The following is a 22,219-nucleotide window of genomic DNA, read 5'->3' on the forward strand; positions in this document are numbered from 1 at the left end:
GTAATATATTCAACGAAATAATAACGGAAAATTTCCCAAATCTAGAGAAAGCTATTCCCATACAGATGCAAGAGGCCTCCAGAACACCAAACAGACCAGATCAAAATAGAACTACCCCAGGGCGTATCATTAAAACAAGTTCAGAAACTAGGGAAAGAATATTGAATGCTGTAAGAGAGAAAAAACAAATAACATACAAAGGTAAACCCATCAAAATCACGATACCTGACTTCAAACTATATTACAAGCAATAACAATAAAAACAGCATGGTACTGGCACAAAAATAGACATAAAGACCAGTGGACAGAACAGAGGACCCGGATATGAAGCCACTCAACTATAACCAACTTGTCTTTGACAAAGGCGCTAAAAATATACAATGAAGAAAAGACAGCCTCTTCAACAAAACCTGCTGGGAAAACTGGTTAGCAGTCTGCAAAAAAATGAAACTAGATCCATGTTTATCACCCTATACCAATATTAACTCAAAATGGATCAAGGATCTTAATATCAGACCCCAAACTCTAAAGTTGGTACAGGAAAGAGTAGGAAATACTCTGGAGTTAGTAGGTATAGGTAAGAACTTTCTCAATGGAACCCCAGCAGCACAGCAACTAAGAGATAGCATAGATAAATGGGACTTCATAAAACTAAAAAGCTTCTGCTCAACCAAAGAAATGGTCTCTAAACTGAAGAGAACACCCACAGAGTGGGAGAAAATATTTGCCAGCTGCACATCAGACAAAGGACTAATAACCAGAATATATAGGGAATTTAAAAAACTAAATTCTCCAAAAACTAATGAACCAATAAAGAAATGGGCAAGTGAACTAAACAGAACTTTCTCAAAAGAAGAAATTCAAATGTCCAAAAAACACATGAAAAAATGCTCACCATCTCTAGCAATAAAGGAAATGCAAATTAAAACCAAGCTAAGTTTCCACCTCACCCCTGTTAGAATAGCCATCATCAGCAACACCACCAACAACAGGTGTTGGCGAGGATGCGGGGAAAAAGGAACCCTCTTACACTGTTGGTGGGAATGTAAACTAGTACAACCACTCTGGAAAAAAATTTGGAGGCTATTTAAAAAGCTAAACATTGATCTACCATATGATCCAGCAATACCACTCTTGGGGTTATACCCAAAAGACTGTGACACAGGTTACTCCAGAGGCACCTGCACACCCATGTTTATTGCAACACTATTCACAATAGCCAAGTTATGGAAACAGCCAAGATGCCCCACTATTGATGAATGGATCAAGAAAATGTGGTATCTATACACAATGGAATTTTATGCAGCCATGAAGAAGAACGAAATGTTATCGTTCACTGGTAAATGGATGGAATTGGAGAACATCATTCTAAGTGAGGTTAGCCTGGCCCAAAAGACCAAAAATCATATGTTCTCTGTCATATGTGGACATTAGATCAAGGGCAGACACAACAAGGAGATTGGACTTTGAGCACATGATAAAAGCGAGAGCACACAAGGGAGGGGTGAGGATAGGTAAGATGCCTAAAAAACTAGCTAGCATTTGTTGCCCTTAACGCAGCGAAACTAAAGCAGATACTTTAAAGCAACTGAGGCCAATAGGAAAAGGGGACCAGGAACTAGAGAAAAGGTTAGATCAAGAAGAATTAACCTAGAAGGTAACACACATGCACAGGAAATTAATGTGAGTCAACTCCCTGTATAGCTATCCTTATCTCAACCAGCAAAAACCCTTGTTCCTTCCTATTATTGCTTATACTCTCTCTACAACAAAATTAGAAATAAGGGCAAAATAGTTTCTGTGGGCATCGAGGGAGTTGGGGGGAGAGGGAGGGGCGGGGGGCAAGGGAGGGGGTAGGGTGGTAAATGACCCAAACATTGTATGCACATAAGAATAAAAAAAAAAAGTAAGACCCTTCTCCTCAACGAACAAGCCAGGCATGGTGGCTCCTCATCTGTAATCCCAGCGTGTTGGGAGGCAGAGATGAGGAGGACTGCAGTGTAAAAGCACCCTCAGAAAAGCCTGAGACCATATCCAAAAAAATAACAAGCAAACAAAAGCTGGGACTGACTTGAGTGGCAGAGTATGTGCATGTGGTGTGACCTCTGCTCTTCACTCAGGACAGAGTCCCCAAGTAGAACTCCCCAGCATGCCAGCTGAGGCAGCCCCTCTTGAGTTCCTATTGCTTGGCCTGCTTTGCTGTCCTTCAAAGTTCTGGCCACCGACCACGGTGTCTTTTACCCTTTGACCATTTGCCCTGTTGTAATGTCATCTCTACAAGCACAGGCGCCCTGTGTTCCCACTTCTGTACCCGCAGTCCAGGGCAGAACCTGATACACAGTAGGCATCAAGCAATCATGTTGGATGAATGAAAGACAACCCCAGTGACCACATCCCAACAGAACAAGCAGCTAGCGTGGAGGAGAGTCCTGGCCTTGCTATCTGTCTCTTAGTTCTAGACAGGGCCGCTGTGTGTTCTCTCTCCGGCAGAATTATTCTGGGAGTGGGAGTGAGTCCAGTCTGGCTGGGCATGTACACTCAAGGGGAAGCACCAGGGAGAGAGCAGTTGAGACCTGGTTCCATCAGATAAAAACCATTCATCTAGGCAGACTGCTGGGTGTGATGGAAGTCACGTCATCTTGGAACCAGGGAATCACGATAGGGTTCCTTCCTGCTCAGCCTCCCAGCTCTGCTGCCTCCAGAGCTTTCCATTGTCCCTCACATTCCCACGCCTGCCAGGGTCACCCTCCACCTCTTTTCCTTCAAATGGGATTGTTTGCCCACGGCAGGCCTCACAGAGTCAGCAGGGTCAACAAGGCCCTAGGTGAACTTCCCCTCCCTCCTCCTTGGGGCTAGGAGCCATGTGATGGAAGGATCTGCAGGAAGGAGATGGGACATAGGAACTGCTTAAAAATGAGAACTTTGCTGGCGGTGGCTCATGCCTATTATCCTTGCTACTTAGGAGGAGAAATCAGGGGGATCAAGGTTCAAAGCCAGTCCAGCCAAATAGTTTGAGAGACCGTATCTCAAAAAACCCAGTACAAAACAGGATTGGTGGAGTGGGTTAACTGGCAGAGTGCCTGCCAAGCAAGCATGAGGTTCTGAGTTCAAGCCCCAGTACCACCAAAAAAAAAGAGAGAGAGAGAATTTTGTCATATGAATGTATGAAAATACAGTGATGAAACCTGTTCAAAATTGTTTAGGAGAGCAGAATAAAAATGTAATAGGGGTGAATTTGATCAAAGTCCTTTATATGCAGTATGTAAATATCACAATGAAATCCTTTGTACAATGAATATACACTAGAGAGAGGGAAAAAAAAGTAAAATGAATGATAATTTTGGCTTGTTGAGTAGGTCCATGCCTGTAATCCCAGCTACTCGGGAAGCATAGACAGCAAGTTTCATGCCAGCCTGAAGAAAGTTAGCAAGACCCTATCTCAGATACAAAATACAAAAGACTGGGGGTGTGGTTCCAGCTCAGTCTCAGAGTGTTTACTCAGCATGCATGACGCCCTCGGTTTGTTCCCCAGTAATGAAAACAAATTTAGAAAGCAAATCTAATGTGAAACTACAGTGTCCTGAAGGGGCCGGAGGTGTGGCTCGAAGTGATAGAGTGAGGCCCTAAGTCCTAAATTCAAACCCCAGGACTGCCAAAACCACAAAAACAAACAAACAAACAAAACCTCATTTCTTGTCATTTCTTGCTGGGGATGTAGCTCAGTGGTTAAGTGCCTAGCATGCACAAAGCCCTGGGTTCAATCCCTAGCACCACAAAAAAAGAGAAAGAGAGAGAGAGAGAGAGAGAGAGAGAGAGAGAGAGAAGAAAGAAATCCTTCAATGTTATCTATGTCATGAATGAAAGTATTCCAAGAATATTTAGAAGCCCGAGTAAAATACCAATGGGGGAAGAGTGAGTTGTGTGTTAAAATCTTAGCACTTTCCTTGTGTTGACATTTTCACCTTATCAGCTTTTCCTGTCTTACACCCATAACTCAACTTACCCAATGCTCACTGCTCCCCAGCACCCTCAGGGAGAGCTACTGTTCCCAGCCTCCTGCCAGTCTCTTGGTAGGGCCACTCGGCCTTGAGAGGATCATTTTGAGTGAAGAGATAAACACTGAAGCCACATCAGCTGATGGGCATGAGCTTATGTCCCCATACCTAATAATGACAGCCGAGGCCCTGGTTTTTCAAATCTTGATACACATCATCACAAATCCTTCTAACGGCCAGCAGAGCAGCTCTGGTCAACCCTTTTTATAGATGAGCGAACCAAGGCTTCCAAGGGGAAGGTCACCTGGCTAAGACAACCCCTGCCAATCTGACCAGAGTCCTGTCTCTTTCCTGCCCTGGCAGAGCCAACAATATTAATGGGTGAGGATGGGTGGCAGTGCGGAGGATAGACTCAGAGCCAACCATGAGCTCCTTCCTGAGCTCAGTGTAGCAACAGGCACCAGCCCGACTGCGGCTCATCTCCCTTGTCCTCCTGCAGGCCCTTGGAGTGGAGCTCTGTCCCTTCTGATCCTGCAGTCAAGTGCTGGCTAGATGAGTAGGTGGAGGTTCTACCTGAACCCGTCAGAGGGTACACTTGTCTTAGAGGACAGACAGGCTGTGCCTCCTACGAGCCAAATATGGTACCCCAGCCAGGGCCCTGCTTCCTGCTTCTGCTTCTGTTGTGGCCAGAACGATCTCAGAGCCACTCAACAGGGGACTTCCCCAGGCCTCCTCCAGCTGGGGTGTGGAGGGCAGAGGGTGTGAGGTAGCCACACCCAAGTGGGCCAAGGAAACAGGTCAGGTCAGAGTCCACAGCGGGCTTCTCACTCATAGGTTAGTGACCCTCCTTCTGTCCTTGATTTGAGCAAATAATGGAACGCCATGGCAGGACCTCCATGTCAAAAAGAGGAAGATGGCCTACACGTCCCTCATAGCTATGTCCCTGCAGATAAGGGGAAGATGCTGTGACACATGCAAGGGCTGCCAGCAACCAGGCTGCAAAATTAGCAGTCTGTGGCCAGCTCTGACCCTGGAGGTCCTAAGTAACCAAATTGGCCTGAGCCAACCAAACTTGTTTGAGTCCCCCACCTCTCGGGCTCCAGCTCTGTTAAGCTGCATCTTTCTTCTCTGCCCCTCAAAGACCAGGTTTGGCCTTGGTGATGCAGGTAGCTCCCCACATCCAACACTACCCATGATTCCACACTTGTGACTACAGACCCCGAGCGACTGTCTCCACTACACCCCGGCTGTGTCCTGAAAACTGCGCTGTGTATCAAATATAGAACACATGGACTACTCCATGTGGCTGTGGCTCTGATCTAAGTAAGTGCAAGCAGCTCTGAGACACAACAGCATGGAAAGGGTCCCCCAACTTTGTAGCCAGGTGGCAGCTCACCTAGGTGTCCTTTGATATCAGAACAGAGACCCAGTATCCACCTCTAGATGTAAACAGAAAGGGGTAGATTGGGAGCTCATCCTAGAGCCTCCTGTGGCTCCAGCATCCTGCTACAGCCCTTCTCCCTACCCTAGGCCACACACTCACAGCCCTTCTCCCTACCCTAGGCCAGTCTTTGTGTTCAGCATAGGCATGGCCACTGGAGGGCGCACTCACCCCATCTGAACCACAGGGCCGCTTACATACGCTGGAATGAACACTTATTTAGGCTCTCAGGACTTTGCTAGAGGCCAGAAATGAACTAGGCCTGCCATAGGTTCTCTGCCCTCAAGACCAATACATAACAGAGAGTGCTGCCTGCCTCTCCCTGGGAAGGTAGGGCAGGGCATTTGAGAAGGGTTTAAAGGGGCAGAAGAGCTGCCCCTGCTCTCTGGGGAGGACCAGGTCCCTGTTCAGTGACCATGTTCAGAAGTTTGTGACCAAAACTGCCCTTCACAAAGCACCTTTGTGCTGTGGGCCCCGTTAATTTCCCACAACCCACCTCGACTTGCTCTTCACTTTATAGAGGCCTAGAGGACTCTCCTTTCTCTCCTCCCACCCATGCATTCAAGGTGCTCAGGCTAGGAATCTGGTCCTTTATTGAGTACCTGCTGTATGTGGGTGGGGGGGAGCAAAGCAGTGGAGTAGTGGGGTGAGGCAGGTCGGGCACTGCAGGTGGTCAAGTGTGGAGGTGTGGCTGCGCCCAACTATTGCTTCCTCTGGGCTATTCAGCCGTGGGTCCCTGGCAGAAGTTTCTGTTGTAGAAGTGGCGGTTGTCCCTGGTCAGGGCTATGACCAGTTGGGCCCAGAAGCTGCCCTGACCACTGGGCTGGTGGGGCCAGAAGAGGACACTCTGGCGACAGAGGCGCTGGCGCAACCGCACATAGCGGGAGCGGTGAGCATCGGGCCGCAGGATCACCAGCACCACGACGTCCTTGCGGTCCTCCAGCAGGCGCTGCTGGGCCAGCAGGAAGCTGGTCCTCAAGAGACCGCTGACCCGGTCCGTGTGGGCCAGCACAAAGAGTGTCTTGCGGCTGCTGTAGATGGAGGCCCAGAGGTTCTCAAAGAGTGTCTTGCCGGGCAGCCAGTCCCTCTCCTCCAGGCACAGGTGCAGCGCGCGGCGCCCGTGGCGCTCCTCTAGCCGAACCCGTAGTTCATTGTACACCCAGTCGGCCACTGCACTCTGTGCCTTGTCAAAGACCACAAAGGCATCATAGGGCAGGACACGGGCACTGCACCGTCCCCGCCGGGGAAGCCAAGCCAGGCACAGGTGGAAGCAGTACCAGAGGTCCCAGCCACAGAGATGCTGCAGCACAGGCACAACCAGGGCCAGAGCCACAGCCAGCAGGGAGACGCCAAAGCAGTCCCAAGAGAGGGCCTCATCTAGGCAGAGGCGCAGGTCCTGCTCGAAGATGCTCCGGTCCTGCAGCTGGCCCGGGCTGCCACACCTCACTTGGCTGGGCAGGCCAGGCACAGCAGTTTGGACCTCCAGTAGGAAGTCCACGAAAGCCGCCCCACAGGCGCAATGCAGGGGGTTGGCACGCACGTCGAGTATTTTCAGGGCTCCGGCCAGGGGCCCAAACCAGGAGGGCTCAAGCGTCTTGAGATCATTGCTGCTGAGGTTGAGTTCTCGCAGTTCCAAAGCCAGGACAAAAAAGCCTGGTGCCACTGAGCTGATGCTGTTGCTGCTGACATCCAGTCTTTGGAGCCGTGTGCCATTGGGTAGGCTGCCATTAGACAAGGCCTTCAGCTGGTTTCCTGCCAGGTCCAGGGCTTCCAGGTTGGGCAGGAGGGCCAGGCCACTCCAGTTGAAGAAGGCCAGATAATTATCACGGAGATACAGAAGCTGTAGGCTCTTGGGGAGGCTGTCCAGCGTACGGGGCAGGAGCGTGTGCAGGCGGTTCTGGGACAGGTCCAAGCGGAGCAGGCCTCTCAGGCCTTGGAAGAAGTGGAGGTAGAGGTCCCCTTCAGCCCACATCCGGCTCACGGCATTGCCGCTGAAGTCCAAGGATTGCAGCGAGGTGCTGCAGAGCTGTGGGGACACCCGGCTGTGAATGCCATTGTGCGCCAGGCTGAGGTGACGCAGGGTGGGCAGCTGGGCTACAAAGCTGAGGTTGTGACCCACACCCTGCATGCCAAAGGCCTGGCTGTTATAGCTGAGGTCCAGGGCTTCCAGTCGCGGCAGCTCTGTGAATGAGCGCCCATGGTACAGGTCTAGCTTGTTATAGGACAGGTCCAGAACCCGCAGACTGGTCAGTGGCAGGAACTGGGAACCATTGACAGCCTGTGCGATGCTGTTATGACTCAGGCTCAGGCACTGGAGGCGTGAGAGGTTGACAAACATCTCTGGCTGAATGGTGACCAGGTTGTTCCGAGACAGATCCAAGGTGAACTTGAAGCTCTTGCAGTTGGGCATGAAATCTTTAGAGCTTGGGATGTCTAGTGGGGCTGGAGTAAGCTCGCCAGACCACAGCCGCACCTGCTCCTCGCCATCTGGCTCCCCAGTGGAGGCCGCCATCTTTGACGCTCCGCTGATGCGGTTGTCTGACAGGTCCACCAGGCGCAGGCCGGGGAAGGGGCCGAAGATGCTGAGCTGGGCCTGGTTGATGAAGTTCATCTGCAGACTCAGAGTCCTGAGCAGGGGCAGATGCGCCAGCGGCTTGAGCGTTTTCTCGTTGAGCGAGCGGAAAAAGATACCGTTCATGTTCAGCTCCTGCAATGACATCAGGCTCCCGAAGGAGGGCGCCAGCCGCAGCTGGGCAAAGGACACTCTTTTGCGGTAATTGAAGGACAGATTGAGCTTGCGCAGCCGTGCCATGCCCTGGAAGGCTAAGGTTTTGGTGATACACTCGTAGAGGAAGTTCTCACTCAGGTCCAGCACCGAGAGGTTGCTCAGACCTTGGAACCACATGGAGTTCAGTGTGTAGAGAGAACTGTCCTTCAACACCAGGCCTTCAAGGTGGATCAGGTGGCTGAAGGTATTAGGGTGCAGATGGAGAGAATGCAGAGGACACTCCACACAGGGGTTGCGAGCGTGGTCACAGCGGCGACAATTCCCACCCACATCAAGAACACGCAGTTCAGTCAGATTGGCCAGGTCCCCAGGTGTCAGATTGACAATGTGGTTGTAAGACAACAGCAGATACTCCAGGCTGGGGGGCAGATTACGAGGCACCACTGTGAGGTTGTTGTACTTGAGTGACAGGTGAGTGAGGTTACGCAGGCCGAGGAGGGCGCCCGGGGCCACCTCCAGTGCCCGATTGCAGGGGTTCTTGTAGTAGCAGTTGCCATCCATGAAAAGGAAGCGTAGAGCACGTAGGCCAGAGAGACTGGTGGAGTCTAGGACCAGGATGTTGGTGTGGCTCAAGGTCAGGTTCACCAGGGAGCTGGGCAGGGCAGGCACCGAGGTGATGCTGTTGTAACTCAGGTTCAGCTCTTCCAGGGTGGGGAGGGCCAGGAAGGTGTTGGGCTCGATGGTCATGTGGCAGGGATAGTGCATGGGGCTGAGGCTGATCGGTGGGCAATTCCATTTGAGGTTGAGTCGCCGCAGGCTGGTAAAGTGGGTGAAGTCGTAGTTGTGCAGATGGTGGATGCGGTTGGAGAGCAAGGAAAGGCTGGTGACATTGCCACGGGGCGCCGCTGGGGAGAAGCGGGGCACGGACTTCAGGAACAGCCAGTTGCAATTCACCAGGCCATGGGGCTGGAGCTCACAGGGCAGGAAGGCAGGCAGGGCACCTAGGGCCAGGGCCTCTGCTAGTGCTGCAGCCTGTACCAGGAGAGACAGGGGGTGCAGGGGCCTGCAGTGGGAGCCCTGTGGGGGTTGGAAGGCTGTGTGAGTGCCCGGCCCAGTTCAACCTTCACCCACACCACCTCATGGGGTCTTCTAGCAGATCTTTCTTCCACCATCGCTCCTCTACTGAGCCTCCTTAGAGGGTGGTAAGGAACCCCCTTCCCACCCTCTAAGGCCCATTGGGAACCTCAACTTGATCTCAGGCCCAGCCATTGACCCAGAACCAGGATTGAGCCTGGAACCTAGACTCCTTATTCAGAGCTTTCACTCAGAACCGAGCCCCAGCCAGACAGCAGGGCAGGGAAAGGGGCCAGTGGGTCCAGTGTGCCTCTCCCACTTTCCCTTCCTCTCCACAGGGCTGCCTCTCCTTCCTCATGGCCTCCCTAAAGTCCCCTCTCTGTATCCCAGCCAGCCTCCCCAGCACCTCCCCTTCCCTGGCCAGCAAAGTGCCTGACCCACCATTGACTGAAGTCCCAGCAGGCTTGGTCTCACTGCTCAGTGGGGCTTCTGCTCTGATATCTTCAAGGTCAGTGCATGTCCCCAGAGCCTCAAAGGCGACTGTCCCTTTCACTGTTGCCCTCAGCTGCTAAGCCTCCTTCCCTTCTTACGCTTTCTTGGGCTAGTCCCCTTTCCCAGGCAGCTGTCCTACCATGTTGGGACCTGGAGGCCTCTCCCGAGAGTCTGTCCACAGACCGGGCAGCAGTTATAGAGAAGGATATGCACACTCGGGGTCCCACAGAGAAGAGAGGAAGTGAGACTTTGTGCCCTATAGCTCTCTCCCTCGCCCCCACCCCACTGTGGGGAGGGCAGGTGGTGTGCAATGAGTCAGAGGTCATTTGCATAGTCAGATGGCAGACAGCCCCTTCACCCCTTCCTCTTTCCATTCACTCCTCAGACAGCCTATGAGGGCCTCACTTCTGTCTGGGAAGCCTCCAGGGGAGCAAAGGCCCAGAGCCCAGCCCAAGGTGAATGAGATCAGAATTTGAAGTAGCACATGGGCAGGGCAGGCACGCTGTCACCCATGCCAGGCCCTCCCCTGTCCCAAGAGGACTCTCTAACCCTCCTGCCTCAGCACTGCTCCAAGTTGGTACTCTCAGGACAATGGTTTTCCATCTGCCCTTTTCTGTCCCCAAAGGCTCCATCCCCGGAGCCCCATGGGGCCTCTTTGTGCCCAGAGGAGGGCAGTATGAGCCCAAGGCTGGGGCTCCACCTATCTTCACTGCTACAGCCCTCCTCTGCATTTCCAGTTCCCCTGATGTCCCATCAGAAGTCAAACCACAGCCCCGGGCCAGAGCTCCTGGGTTGGGTGTGCGGTGGCCCAGCTGGGACCTTGGCTGATCTCCACCCAGTCCTGTTTCTGGCTCAGATGACTGGAACTCAAACTCCACAGGCCTAAAGCCTCAGGGACCCTGGCAGCCCCACTCAAGTCCTGCCCTCCCTTTCAGAAACTGCCTGTAGTCTATTCACACTCAGCCCCTGGAGGGCCCTGTTCAGACCTTGTGTTGGGCCCCTCCTCTCTCCAGCTGTTCTGGAGCCATAGCCACACAGTCCACACAGTGGCCAAGATCCTTTGGGACCTGTTCTTCTACTTCTTTTTTTTTGGTGGGATTGGGGTTTGAACTCAAGAGATTTCAGCTTGCAAAGTAGGTATTATACTGCTTGAATGATACCTCCAGTCCATTTTGCTATGGTTTTTGAAGATAGATTATTGACCAAGCTGGCCTCAAACCTGGATCCATCTGATCTCAGCCTCTTACAGGTGTGAGCCACCAGCACTTGGCTCCCTTCCACTTCTCTGACCTCCCATGACACTGGGACATACCTATGCACTCCCCTACCTCAGGGCTTTTGAATAAGCTATCCCCCTCTGGCTAAAAACTCTTTACAAACTCTCACATAGCCCCGTCCTAACATTCTTTATTAAGTCTCTATGCATGTCACCACCTTTGTGAGGCCTTCCCTGATCTTACCAACCAGACCAGTCAGGCATGGCAGCTGATGCCTGTAATACCAGCACTTGGGTGACTGAGGTAGGATTTAGGGTTGGAGGCCAGCCTGGGCTATAGAGTTAAGATTCTGTCTCAAAACAAGTAAGATAGATCTACAGACTGCCTCCAACCAGTCTGTAGCACACAGTAGCACACAGTAAATATTTGCTGAAGTTTTGTTTCCTAGCTGTCAGCTCATGGCAGGCACTGAGGATGTCTGAATAAAGGTTGAATTTTTTTTAGGTACTGGGGTTTGAACTCAGGGCCTATACCTTGAGCCACTCCACCAGTCCTTCTTTGTGATGGGTTTTTTCAAGGTAAGAGTCTTGCCCAAGCTGTCTTGGAACCTCGATTCTCCCGATCTTTTTCTGAGTAGTTAGGATTAGAGGTTACTGGCACAGCTTGAATGAGTGAATGAATGATGGTACTTCTTCTGGGACAGGCAGGGATGCAGCCTGCCTCCTCTGGGTAGGTCTCATGGTAGGCAGAGGATGGGGGGAGTTGTGAAGGCTCCATGTTACCCAACAAGGACCCCCCAAAGTATGACTGGCTGGCAGGCAGAAGCCTGTCTGATCCCCCCTTCCCCCAGCCAGGAGTGCTGGGACTCCTGGCAGGCCAAGACTCCTCCCTTCTGACCTGGAGAATAGCTGTGTGCATAGGGCCACCCAATTCCCAGGGACGGAGGTGGCTCCTCAGGGCCTGGCTTGAGTGTTGATTTAAAAATATTTTATTCTTTAGAAAATACAGCATTCAACCATCCTTTTCTTCAATAACCTGCCCCAGCCCCACCCCATCCCACCCACTGTGGCCAAAGGCTTCTGGGCTGTGCTGGGACCCCAGTCTCAGATCCTCTGAAGGCCGGGTTCATGCCAGGTCTTTGAGCCAGCCAGGCAGGGCCCCCAGACACCCTGGGCACACATGACAGGCAGGGACAGCAATAGGGAAAGGTCACAAAGTGCTGGCCCAGTGGCCCTTGGAAGCTGCAAGTGTGTTCAGCCACCAGCCCTCCAGCTTCACAGGAAGTACTTCCCGGAGCCCAAGCTGGAAAGGAAGGAGGAGCACGAGCAGTTGGGCAGCAGTTCCACAGTCCACACTCCTCCTGCCTGGCTCCAGCCCAGACTCCTAGCTGTCATCCTCATTCTCTCCTGGGCCCCGGATGAGGCGCTTGTGGCCCCGCTTGCCCCCTGGGCCCTTGGGCTTGGCAAAGGCCTGCTTGAAGGCGTGTTGCTTGGGGTGCACCTCATCGTAGAGGAATTCGGCCGTCAGCTCTGCCCCGTCGCCAATCTCAATCTGCATGGGCCAAAACAGAAATCACCGCAGTGGTGAGAGCTCAAACATATGTAACTCTTGATCATGACCATTCATGAGGCACCCCTTTGATCTCTCACACCACGGCCTTGGGGGGTCTTTTCTCATATCCCCACGACACAACCTGGGGCCTGCTACCTTGCTTGCCTGGGTCACCCTCTACTCACCCTCCAGACCCAGGGAAAGGAAGAGATATGGCAGCCAAGTCTTGAACTTGTCTGTGCTACCTGTGGGCAGCCTTGGACCTCGGTTCCCATCCACCCAATATGGCAGTGAGTCCTGCTCTGCCATTGGCTCAGGACTCCCAATGTCCCATACGGAGGGTGAGGTGAGGGCCTTGGGGACCAGCAGGTACCTTCTTAGAGATCTCTAGCTGGAAGTCCTGTTCTACAGAGTCGAGGAGGCGGCTCTTGCAGCTGGAGTAGAGCATGCGCTCCTTGATACTGCACTTGTACCCCGGCATGGAGTAGATGAACACTGTGGAGGACAGGAGGTGAGCCCTGCAGACCTCCCCCACCGCACAGAGTCCACGATGGGCCAGTGCTGCTCCTGCCTGGCATAGACTCAGTACCCCGGCATGGAGTAGATGAACACTGTGGAGGACAGGAGGTGAGCCCTGCAGACCTCCCCCACCGCACAGAGTCCACGATGGGCCAGTGCTGCTCCTGCCTGGCATAGACTCAGTACCCCGGCATGGAGTAGATGAACACTGTGGAGGACAGGAGGTGAGCCCTGCAGACCTCCCCCACCGCACAGAGTCCACGATGGGCCAGTGCTGCTCCTGCCTGGCATAGACTCAGTACCCCGGCATGGAGTAGATGAACACTGTGGAGGACAGGAGGTGAGCCCTGCAGACCTCCCCCACCGCACAGAGTCCACGATGGGCCAGTGCTGCTCCTGCCTGGCATAGACTCAGCACCCCCAGCCTTGTGGCCACTCACCCACAGACTCGAGGGGGTCACCCTCATGGGTGTGCTTGTAGAGGAAGAAGTGGTAGCGGGCAGCATCTCGGGGCACCCGTGAGGGCAGCTGAGCCACATCCGTGGGCTCTGTGTGCACCAGCTCGATGGTCTCCCGTTCCAGGTCCAGCTTCTGGTGAGGGGGCGATCAGGGAGATGTAAGGGACCCATGCTACCCAACAGGACTCCCCCAAATTCTCTCCCTGGTACTCCGCTCCCCAGAGCTGTCATCTTTCCATGGAGACTTTCTGAAGAGGCATGCCTACAGCCCTGCTAGAGAACACCCACCAAGGGCAGTGGATGGGGCGGTGTGGAGGGCCTTGACCACCCCTAGGGGGAAGTGCCTTCGAAGGGAAGAGTCACTCTGCCAAAAAGTGGGCAGCCTAGCCCCCTGGTGCAAAAGGACCCTGCCTGGAGAAAGGGGGTAGTTAAGGGGTTACAGAGAGAGTCTAGGACAGGAAAGCTCACAGCTGAGGCGCCCACGTGAACCAAGGGGTGGGTCCATAGGAGGGCAGATGCTAAGAGCGTGTTCACGGGGTGGCCGTATGGGCAGGACTGGGGAGAGAGTACCCAACACAGGAGCAGGGAGGAATGGGGTGACAGTATGTGCCCATGAGCACTCCTGAGGGTGGTGGGGACAGGGGCTCTAGGACACGTGGAGGGCAGGATGGGGTTGGGCACGCTGGGCCCCACATGCCTGAGGACAGGATGGCACACCCACCAGCTGGATGTAGTTAACCATCTTCTGTTTGAGCTGCTGAAGTGCCCGCTGAGCCTCAGGCTGCAGGGGGAACGCGAGGCCCTGAAGGGTCTGGTGCTTGCTTTCGACACTGATCTCTGTCTTCACCTGAGAGGAAGGGCATTGGTGAGGGAGCCACTCACCTGCCTAGACCAGGGTGTGGCTGACCGAGAAGCGAGAGCTTCCTGCACCTGCTACCCAGCACACCCACCTCGTTGATACGGATCTGCTGAAGCTCTCTCTCGGCCGAGGTCAGTGGGGCAGGTGCAGCACAGGATGACAGGTGCTTCTGGTATCCGGCAAAGGAGAGGTCGTCCTGGGGACCAGATTCAGAGGCACAAATGGGCACCTCAACTTGCTCCTGGGCTCCCAGCCTCCCATTTCACCCTGGAACCTGTCCTTACTTGCTCTGTGGCCCCGTGCACTGCCTTGCCCTCTGTGTGCTTGTGCTCCTGGTCCCACCCTGGTAGCTACCTTTACTGTCCCGAAAAGCTCATCCTTGATGTGGCCGCCCCCAAACTCCTTCTTCACTGTGGCCCGTGTGGCCGCGTACAGCATCTTCAGCCGCACCTGAGGGATGGAGGCCAAACTGTGAGACCCTTGTGGGTAGGACTGTGTCTTCAGAAGCAGGCAGGAGCCCTGGGAAGGGACCTGGTCATCCATCTCACTGAGTCTGCATATCCAGCCAAGGGCCCAATGCACAAGTTAGGATGCAGCAAGGTGGCTCCTGCCAGCAGGGGGCGCCCTTGCCCAGCCCAACCTCAGCCTCCAGGAGCCAAGAGGATGCCACCAGCGGGGCTCTAGGGCATGTGTCACAATGACACAGGGCATTGTCGTCTGTCAGTCTTGCTGAGACAGGACCTGTTCTCCCTTAGCCTCCCCGGGGGAAGGGTCTTTTTATCCCACTCAGATCAGGTCCCTATAACTCACAGGGGAATTATCAGGTGACCAGGCGAGGAAGAGCCACTCGAAGCCCTGAGCGTTCTGTGAGTCAAGGCGGAAGAGCAGGTAGCAGGGCTGCTGAGCATCCAGCAGTGGCAGCACAGCCCTGTCGTAATCCTGGTCCCAGCGGCCCACTGGCTCCTGCGAGGCGCCCAGCACGAGCTGCTCTGGGGGCAGAGGCTGGGTAAACTGGGTGATCATCTCCTATACTCCCCCCTCTGACTGTGGACCCTGTCCTCTGCATGTGGCTTTCTGAGCTAGCTCTGTCCTACCAGCCACCCCACCCCACCTTCTCAGGAGTCCCCAAGTTCCTGAAGCCTTAGGTTGTGTTGCTAAATTAGCGTGTGCCAGCTACAGGTTGATTCCTCCACACATCCCACACATGCCAACTTAGGCCGGCACACACAGATCTCTCAACACAAACAAGCCCATGGAGACCCAGTCAGCAACAAGGAAGCCCCTTGTTGACACCCCACACATCGGGGTGTTCACTCTCACCCCACACTACACGCACAGCTGCTCAGTGCACAGTCCCCACTGTGCACCTCCTGCTGCCCTCCTCCCTCAGCCAGGGCTCCAGCAGTGCCCCAGCATGCCCCTCTCAGGACAAATGTGCTGCAGGAAGGGGGTGTCACATCCCCAGGGCCTGACAGTGACAGAAGCATCCTGAAAACAAGGACGCAAGGCTCCTGCTAGATACTGTGAACAGCTGTAGCTCCCTCCCTGCAGTCATAAACTGACTTATTTTTTTGAAATAAGGTCTTGCTATATAGCCCAGACTAGCCTTCAACTTGAGGTTCTCATGCCTCAGCCTCCCAAGGGCTGGCATTACAGGCCTGGGCCAGCACACCTGGCTAGCAGCCAACTTTTTTGTGGCAGTAATGAGGTTCAAACTCAGGGCCTCACACTTGCTAATTAGGCACACACACTACCACTTGAGCCATGCTGCCCGAGCCATTTCTTGCTGTTATTCTTCAAGCAGGGTCTCACGTTTTTGCCAGTGGCCTGCGTCAGCCTGTGATCCTCCTATCTCCCAGAAGAACCTGTTGTCAACATGCCTAGTTTATTGATTGAGATGGGGTCTTGCTAACTTTTTTGCCTGGGCTGGCCTCAAACTGCAATCCTCCCGATCTCTGCCTCCAGAGTTGCTGGGATTAGAGGCATGAGACATGGAGCACCTAGCCTAACAACCAACTTCCTGTTTTTTTTTTTTTTTTTTTTTGGTACTGGTGTTTGAAATCAGGGCCTACACCTTGAGCCACTCCACCAGCCCTTTTTTGTGATAAGTTTTTTCAAGACAGGGTCTTGTGAGCTATTTGCCCAGGTTGGCTTCGAACCTCAATCTTCCTCATGTCTGACTCCTGACTAGCTAGGGATACATGTGTGATCCACCAATGCTAGGCAACAACCAACCCTTTTTTTGTGATCTTGCAAACTATTTGCCTGGGCTGGCTTTGAATCTCGACTTCCTGATTGAGTTCTGTCTCCTGGGTAGCTAGGATTACAGGCATGAGCCACCTCTGTGGCAGGTACAGAATGGCTGAATAGGGCATCCAGCTATAGCTACAGGTTGAGACCTCAGTTGGACACCAAACACCCACCTGGTGTACACAGGGCAAGGGGGCTAGCTGCCTACAAACCCCAACATGCCAGGTCCTCCAGACTAGCCTCCTTCCCTGCCCGGCCAGAACTCAAAAGGGATCAGGACTGAAAAGCAGCAGCCCCAGGCAGCACGAGCCTCAGAGGCTTTTCTGGCATTATTTACTTTGGTGTTCACAGTTTTAAACCAGGAATTTTATATAAGAAATGGAACCCAGCTGGGTGCCAGTGACTCACGCCTGTAATCCTGGTGGTTTGAAGCCAGCCTGGGCAAACAGTTCGGAGACCCTATCTTGAAAATACCCATCACACACAAAAAAGGGCTGGTGGAGTGGCTCAAGGTGAAGGCCTTGAGTTCAAACCCCTGTATGCAAAAAAAAAAAAAAAGAAGGAACTCAAAGCTTCAGAAAAATCAAGAGCCCTAGGTCAGACTCAACTGGAGTTCAAAATCATAATGCAGAACTGGGTAAGGCCTGCCTAGAGATTCTTCCTGCTTACATCTACAAGGACATTTTGTCTGGGAGGAGACAAAGAGGGCAGAGGACTGAGGCCAGTGAGTGCCACTGCCTCTTTAAGGGTGGGAGGCTGTGCCTGTTGCCTCAGAAGGCCTTCACTCATGACCTAACATAGTGATCCCTACGACTCTAATACCACTTGAATTTAGGGACCTAGACTAACTTTGGCCCTAAAGCCTGGGGTGAACTCTGGGTCCAGGAAGCCCCTGCTAAAGTGAGCTGGGTCCCAGGACCATTTATGGAGTCCTCACAAGAACCAGCATTGCTACTTACAAGGGCTGAAAGGACTCTGAGGAGCCCAGCCCACCCCACCCCATTCTCAGAGTCTGTGTCTTCATGGTCCAGGCCAAGGCCGGCAGAGCCTGGAACCCCCTTATCCTGCTCTCAGAACAAGCTGGACACAGTCCCTTCTTCCCATTGTGGGGTGCCTCCCACGTGGAGGACTTTAGCATCTCTTTAGGTCTCCCTGTGGCCAGCAACAGAGCCAGGCCAGGCCTGTCACCTATGAACATACACAGCACATGTGTGGCAGCGCCTGGCCTCACTTAGCCCCTGCCCGCCCAGCACAGTGCCCTGACTAGGCCCATCTCAGTACCCACACAGCCTCTGAGGAGGCCGGGCAGGACCCCAGGACAAGGCTCTGCACGACAGGGTGGTAACCATGTTCACCTCCAATGTGCCCCAGTGAGTCTCTTCCTGAGTGGCCTTGGCTGCACCCCTAGATGGGGAAACTGAGGTCCAGAGGGGGTTCAAAGGCAACACTCACTGCTCCCCACACCCAGAAGCAACTGGGTCCAACGTCCAACCTATGCCCCAGCCCAAAGGGGACACTCACCGTCCTCAATGGTGACTTTGATGAGCCGGATAGAGCCAGCACGTGCCTTAGCAAAGAATTCCTTTAGTTCCTCGGTGGCTACAAGAACAAGAAACATGGTGGGGGTGAGCAGGAAGAGGGGCAGGGACGTGTTTGGGGCTTGCTCTGTCCTACAGGGTCTGACGGCTGAGCTGGGAAGCCGGTTAAATACGCCCCCTACCCCCACCCATGTGACTGGGAACCTGAGATGGCCAGTGAACACAAGCTCCCAAATTTAGCCAGCAGGAGTGGCAGGCGGTGGCCTTCTGGCTGGGATAGCTCTGGTGATAGGGAGGGGCAGGCAGGGATGGGGTGGGCTCTAGGACAGGCCAGGCCAGCCAGAGTGAGTGACCCCTACCTGTCCTGTGTCCCCATGAAGGTAGAGCAGTGGGCTGGTCTGACACTCTCAGCATAAAGAAACAGAAAAATGCCCCCAGAGTAAATCCATTCACACACACTACACGTGACAACTCATGTTAAATCCACCATGTGTGAATCTAACACACACATGTGTGAGACCAAGGACAGAAAGGCAAATGCCTAGTCTGCCAATCAACCTAAGTGGACACACTTGTTTTAAGATCCTAACACACACACACACCACAAGATACAATCTCCAGTTTGCTAACACACACACGAGCAGACAACTGGAGAGCTTGGCTAGGACATGTGTACAGGCAAGAGGGTGTACACGGTCACGCACAGTCAAAACACACATGGATGACATGCTGTCAGCATGGTCAGCCCCCAGCACGGCCCTATAGGGACAACAAGCCCCCGACCCTTGGGCAGGAGGGAGAGCTTCCTGGAAGAGGAGTGGCCCTCAGGAAAGAGATTCCGTCTTGGACCCTGGGCCACAGAACTAGAAGGGGACAGCCAATCACCAAGGACCCAAGTGCACAGGTGAGGATCATGGTCAGAGTTGGGGAACCATTCAGATCCACGGGTGGTAGTGGACAGGGAAATCACAGTTCAGGTGGGGAGGGCTCTGCTTGGGTCTCTGGGTGATCAGATTCAGGTCAGCACGACCTTGAGGCTGCCCAGGGGTCAGAAGAATCCTGGCAGGAACGCAGCTGGAGCACTGAGGTCACAGAATATTTATAGGGCCTGAATTGAGCAGCTCGTGGTTGAGGGAGGGGGGCTTTAAGTAAATAAACTCTGGTCATGACCTCAGGCGCCCTGTGCAAAGACCTCAGGCTGTGTACTACCCTCCAAGGCCACTGGGTGGCCAGAGGCCCAACTAAGCGCAGCAGGCCACAGAGCTCAGAACAGCACAGTATGGGGCTGCAAACCCACTGGGCCAGGACAGAACTTCTCATCATAGACCCCAGGAATTCCTGGAAGCTTGAAGCCTGGTCACTGGGGTTTTACCTCTCCCTTTACCTAAGTGACCCTTGATCTCTCTGAACACCAACCTCCTCTATAAAATGGAAGTAACACACTCAAACTCGAGGGTATGGCAAAAGAGTAAATGGGAGAAAGTGTTAAGGATAGAGCCTCTGTTAAAAACTAGTTTTACTCCTGCAAGGATGGCAGGCTGGGCTCAGTGGCTCACGCCTGTAATCCTAGGTATTTGGAGGCTGAGATCAGGAGACTCAAGGTTCAAGGCCAGCCTGGGCATATAGTTCAAGAGACCCCCATCTCCAAAATAACAAGAGCAAAATGGACTGGAGGTGTGGCTCAAGTGGTAAAGAGCCTGCTTTGCAAGTTTGAAACCTGTGTTTAAACCCCAGCCCTACTAAAAAAGAAAAAGAAAAAGAAAAAAAGATAGGGCAGGCTGTGCTAAGTTGTCCCCTTCTACCTGCTCAGATCTTGGGGGGAGGCCAAAAAGGCACCCCCAGGGAGAGGCCTACAGCCCCCTTCTAGTGTTACCGGGGCAAACTGACACCCAAGCAGGAGGAAGACATCCCTTCCCGCTCTACCCTTTACGTCCCCAGCTACCATCAATAATCCAGAGGCCAGACCTGGGACACCTGAGCCTCTATCATCAAAGAATCATGACCCTCCCCCCACATTTGCGCACCCTCCCAACTCTAGCAAGCCTTAGGTTACAGTCCCTCCCCTGCCCCACTCTGAGGTCGGCAGCCATACACCTATGTCCAAGACAGAGCTGGCACCTGGTGTTCCAGGGTGATCTCTCCTGCCACCTCTTCAGTTCCAAAATGGAAAGAGGGCTACTCATAGGCAAAAGGAGGACGGGGGTGGGGGTGGGGGTGGGGGGCAGCCCAGTCCCTAGCAATACCCTCTGCAGGCTTGTGTCACTGTTTGGGAAATGATTAAAGGAAGCAGGGTCCTGACTATAGTACCTGTCAGCAGGAGGCAGGAAGGTGGCTAACTTTCCAGGTCTCCTCTCAGCAGGGGGTGGCCGTTCTGACCAAACAAAGGGGAAGGAAGGAAGCGGCAGGCCAGTAGTTCCCCACTTTGGGGCCAGGTCAGGAAGCCCACTTCTCTAGCTCTTGAAGAGCTGGCCCACTTGTAGGGAGGTCAGCCCTGACCCAGGCCTCTCCATTGTCTGGTCCAGCAGGGCGGGAGTAGGGATGGAGACAGGGAAACCCTCTTGGAGCAGTGTAGCCACTAAGTGGCCACAACCACCAAGCTGGGATTCAGATGGTCAGGCAGGTCGATGGTGGGAGCTCTGGGCAGGGGACAGTGATGTGGTAAGAAGAGTGGCTGATAGCCAAACCACCAAGTTGTCTGGGCCTTCCCCACAGGGTAGGCAGCCCTCCCAGGCCAGTGACAGATAGGGACACTGAGACCCCATGGCTTCTCTCTCAGCCTGTCCAAGAAGAAAACTACAGCCCCTAAGGAGGGATTATGGGTGTGACACTCTGGGTTGTAGTTGCTTCCTGGTGATGAGTCTGGGGTGTGAGCTGGCCTGGATCTCTAGGACCAGGGACTCCCCCACAAACCCTGTATCTGGACCCTCCTTTCCTGCTTTCAGCCTGGAGTTGGGACTTTCCAACCTTGGCTAGGGCAGACTCCCGATCACAGTGAAACATGGAAGGGAGGTCAGAGGCCAAGGTCAGATGGGCAACTCTTCCCATGCCACTTGAAAGCCCTATCCTAGGTTGTCCTCAGGAGAAGGAGGGTCCTCAGAAGTGCAAGGTCAGGACCCCCTCCTTGCACACATACACAAGCCTGTAGAAGTCATAGAACATCGTGTGCATGCATCCATGGTGCCTGAATTGTGCACACATACCGACACCCACGGACATGTGCACACTGCCATGAGACACTGATGTTTAAGATAGTCCCCCATCACCTACAGGGTCCAAACACTCAGTGTGCACGCACACGAATGACCCCAGATGTGCACACGTCTCCAGATGTGCACATCCGGATACACCCGACGCCCCCCTCCCCCAGAAAGGAACAAAAATACCCAGGCGGGCACACAAGGCACATCCACCCCCAGACGATACACACTGGTACTTCCACCCTAGCTGTGAACCATGCACCCACTCCCGGCTATGCACAGCAAGTCTGTGCTCCCCCGATGTGTCCACCCCAGGCGACTGACGGCTGCAAAGAACAGGAAGCTTCCCCCCATGGTGCGAGGAGGAAGGGACCGCGAGCCGGTGCAGCCGAAAGCAGAGCCCCGGCCCCCCGCCCGCCATCGCCCTCACCGTGGATGCCCGTCTGGTGCGCCATGGCTCGGCGTTCCGCTCGCCCGCGCCGTCGGAGCCCTGCGCTTGGCCCTGGCCGGGCTCCTCTCGCCTGGACCGGGAGGAGGACAAGGATGTGGCAGCGGCTGCCGAGCCTCGCGCAGCTTCCCGGGCGGTGCCGCAGGCCCCGCCCCCAGCGGCGCCCCGCCCCCGACAGGCGAGGCCGGGAGGGGCGGGGACTCGGGCCGCGCGTGCGCACAGCGTGCGCCTTGGTAGGGATGGGAGTGTAGCCGCCGCTGGGTAGTGCGTGGGCGCACGCGCGTGGGCGTTGGTGAGCCTTGAGCTCTTTGATCTGTGGGTGTATCTGCGCCCCCGCCCAGTTAGGTTTGCTAGTAGGGGCAGATCCAAATGTATCCTAGTTTGTGACCTGGGGGTCCGAGTGTGGATGGGCGCGCGTGTTTGTGCGGAACCTCTCCCTCAGAGGACGTGTC

At 54.1% G+C, this 22,219-nt stretch overlaps 2 protein-coding genes across 4 annotated transcripts; both read right to left on the bottom strand.

The window, feature by feature from the left end:
• Window positions 1–4,844: 4,844 nt before the first annotated feature.
• Tlr9 (toll like receptor 9) lies at window positions 4,845–9,952 on the bottom strand. Its single transcript, XM_020162156.2, has 2 exons — window positions 9,870–9,952; window positions 4,845–9,241 (listed from the first exon to the last, which is right to left on the bottom strand). Exons 1-2 carry the CDS (start codon window positions 9,870–9,872, stop codon window positions 6,155–6,157), a joined length of 3,090 nt encoding a protein of 1,029 aa, XP_020017745.2. The 5' UTR covers window positions 9,873–9,952; the 3' UTR covers window positions 4,845–6,154.
• A 1,960-nt stretch (window positions 9,953–11,912) lies between these two features.
• Window positions 11,913–21,909, bottom strand: Twf2 (twinfilin actin binding protein 2). Of its 3 annotated transcripts, none has more exons than XM_074059073.1 (9): window positions 21,750–21,909; window positions 18,106–18,183; window positions 15,145–15,323; window positions 14,689–14,784; window positions 14,426–14,530; window positions 14,197–14,322; window positions 13,458–13,608; window positions 12,872–12,993; window positions 11,913–12,498 (listed from the first exon to the last, which is right to left on the bottom strand). In XM_074059073.1, the coding sequence occupies exons 1-9, from the start codon at window positions 21,772–21,774 to the stop codon at window positions 12,331–12,333; spliced, it is 1,050 nt and encodes a 349-aa protein (XP_073915174.1). In that variant the 5' UTR covers window positions 21,775–21,909; the 3' UTR covers window positions 11,913–12,330. The 3 variants fall into 3 exon arrangements, with proteins under 3 accessions (XP_073915174.1, XP_073915176.1, XP_073915175.1); XM_074059075.1 differs by lacking the exon at window positions 21,750–21,909 and adding an exon at window positions 16,993–17,119 and having other exon boundaries at window positions 15,145–15,318; window positions 18,106–18,199; XM_074059074.1 differs by lacking the exon at window positions 21,750–21,909 and having other exon boundaries at window positions 15,145–15,318; window positions 18,106–18,246.
• Between the last annotated feature and the right edge of the window lie 310 nt (window positions 21,910–22,219).

Source organism: Castor canadensis, chromosome 17 (assembly GCF_047511655.1).
Source record: "Castor canadensis chromosome 17, mCasCan1.hap1v2, whole genome shotgun sequence".
Lineage (NCBI taxonomy): Eukaryota > Metazoa > Chordata > Mammalia > Rodentia > Castoridae > Castor > Castor canadensis.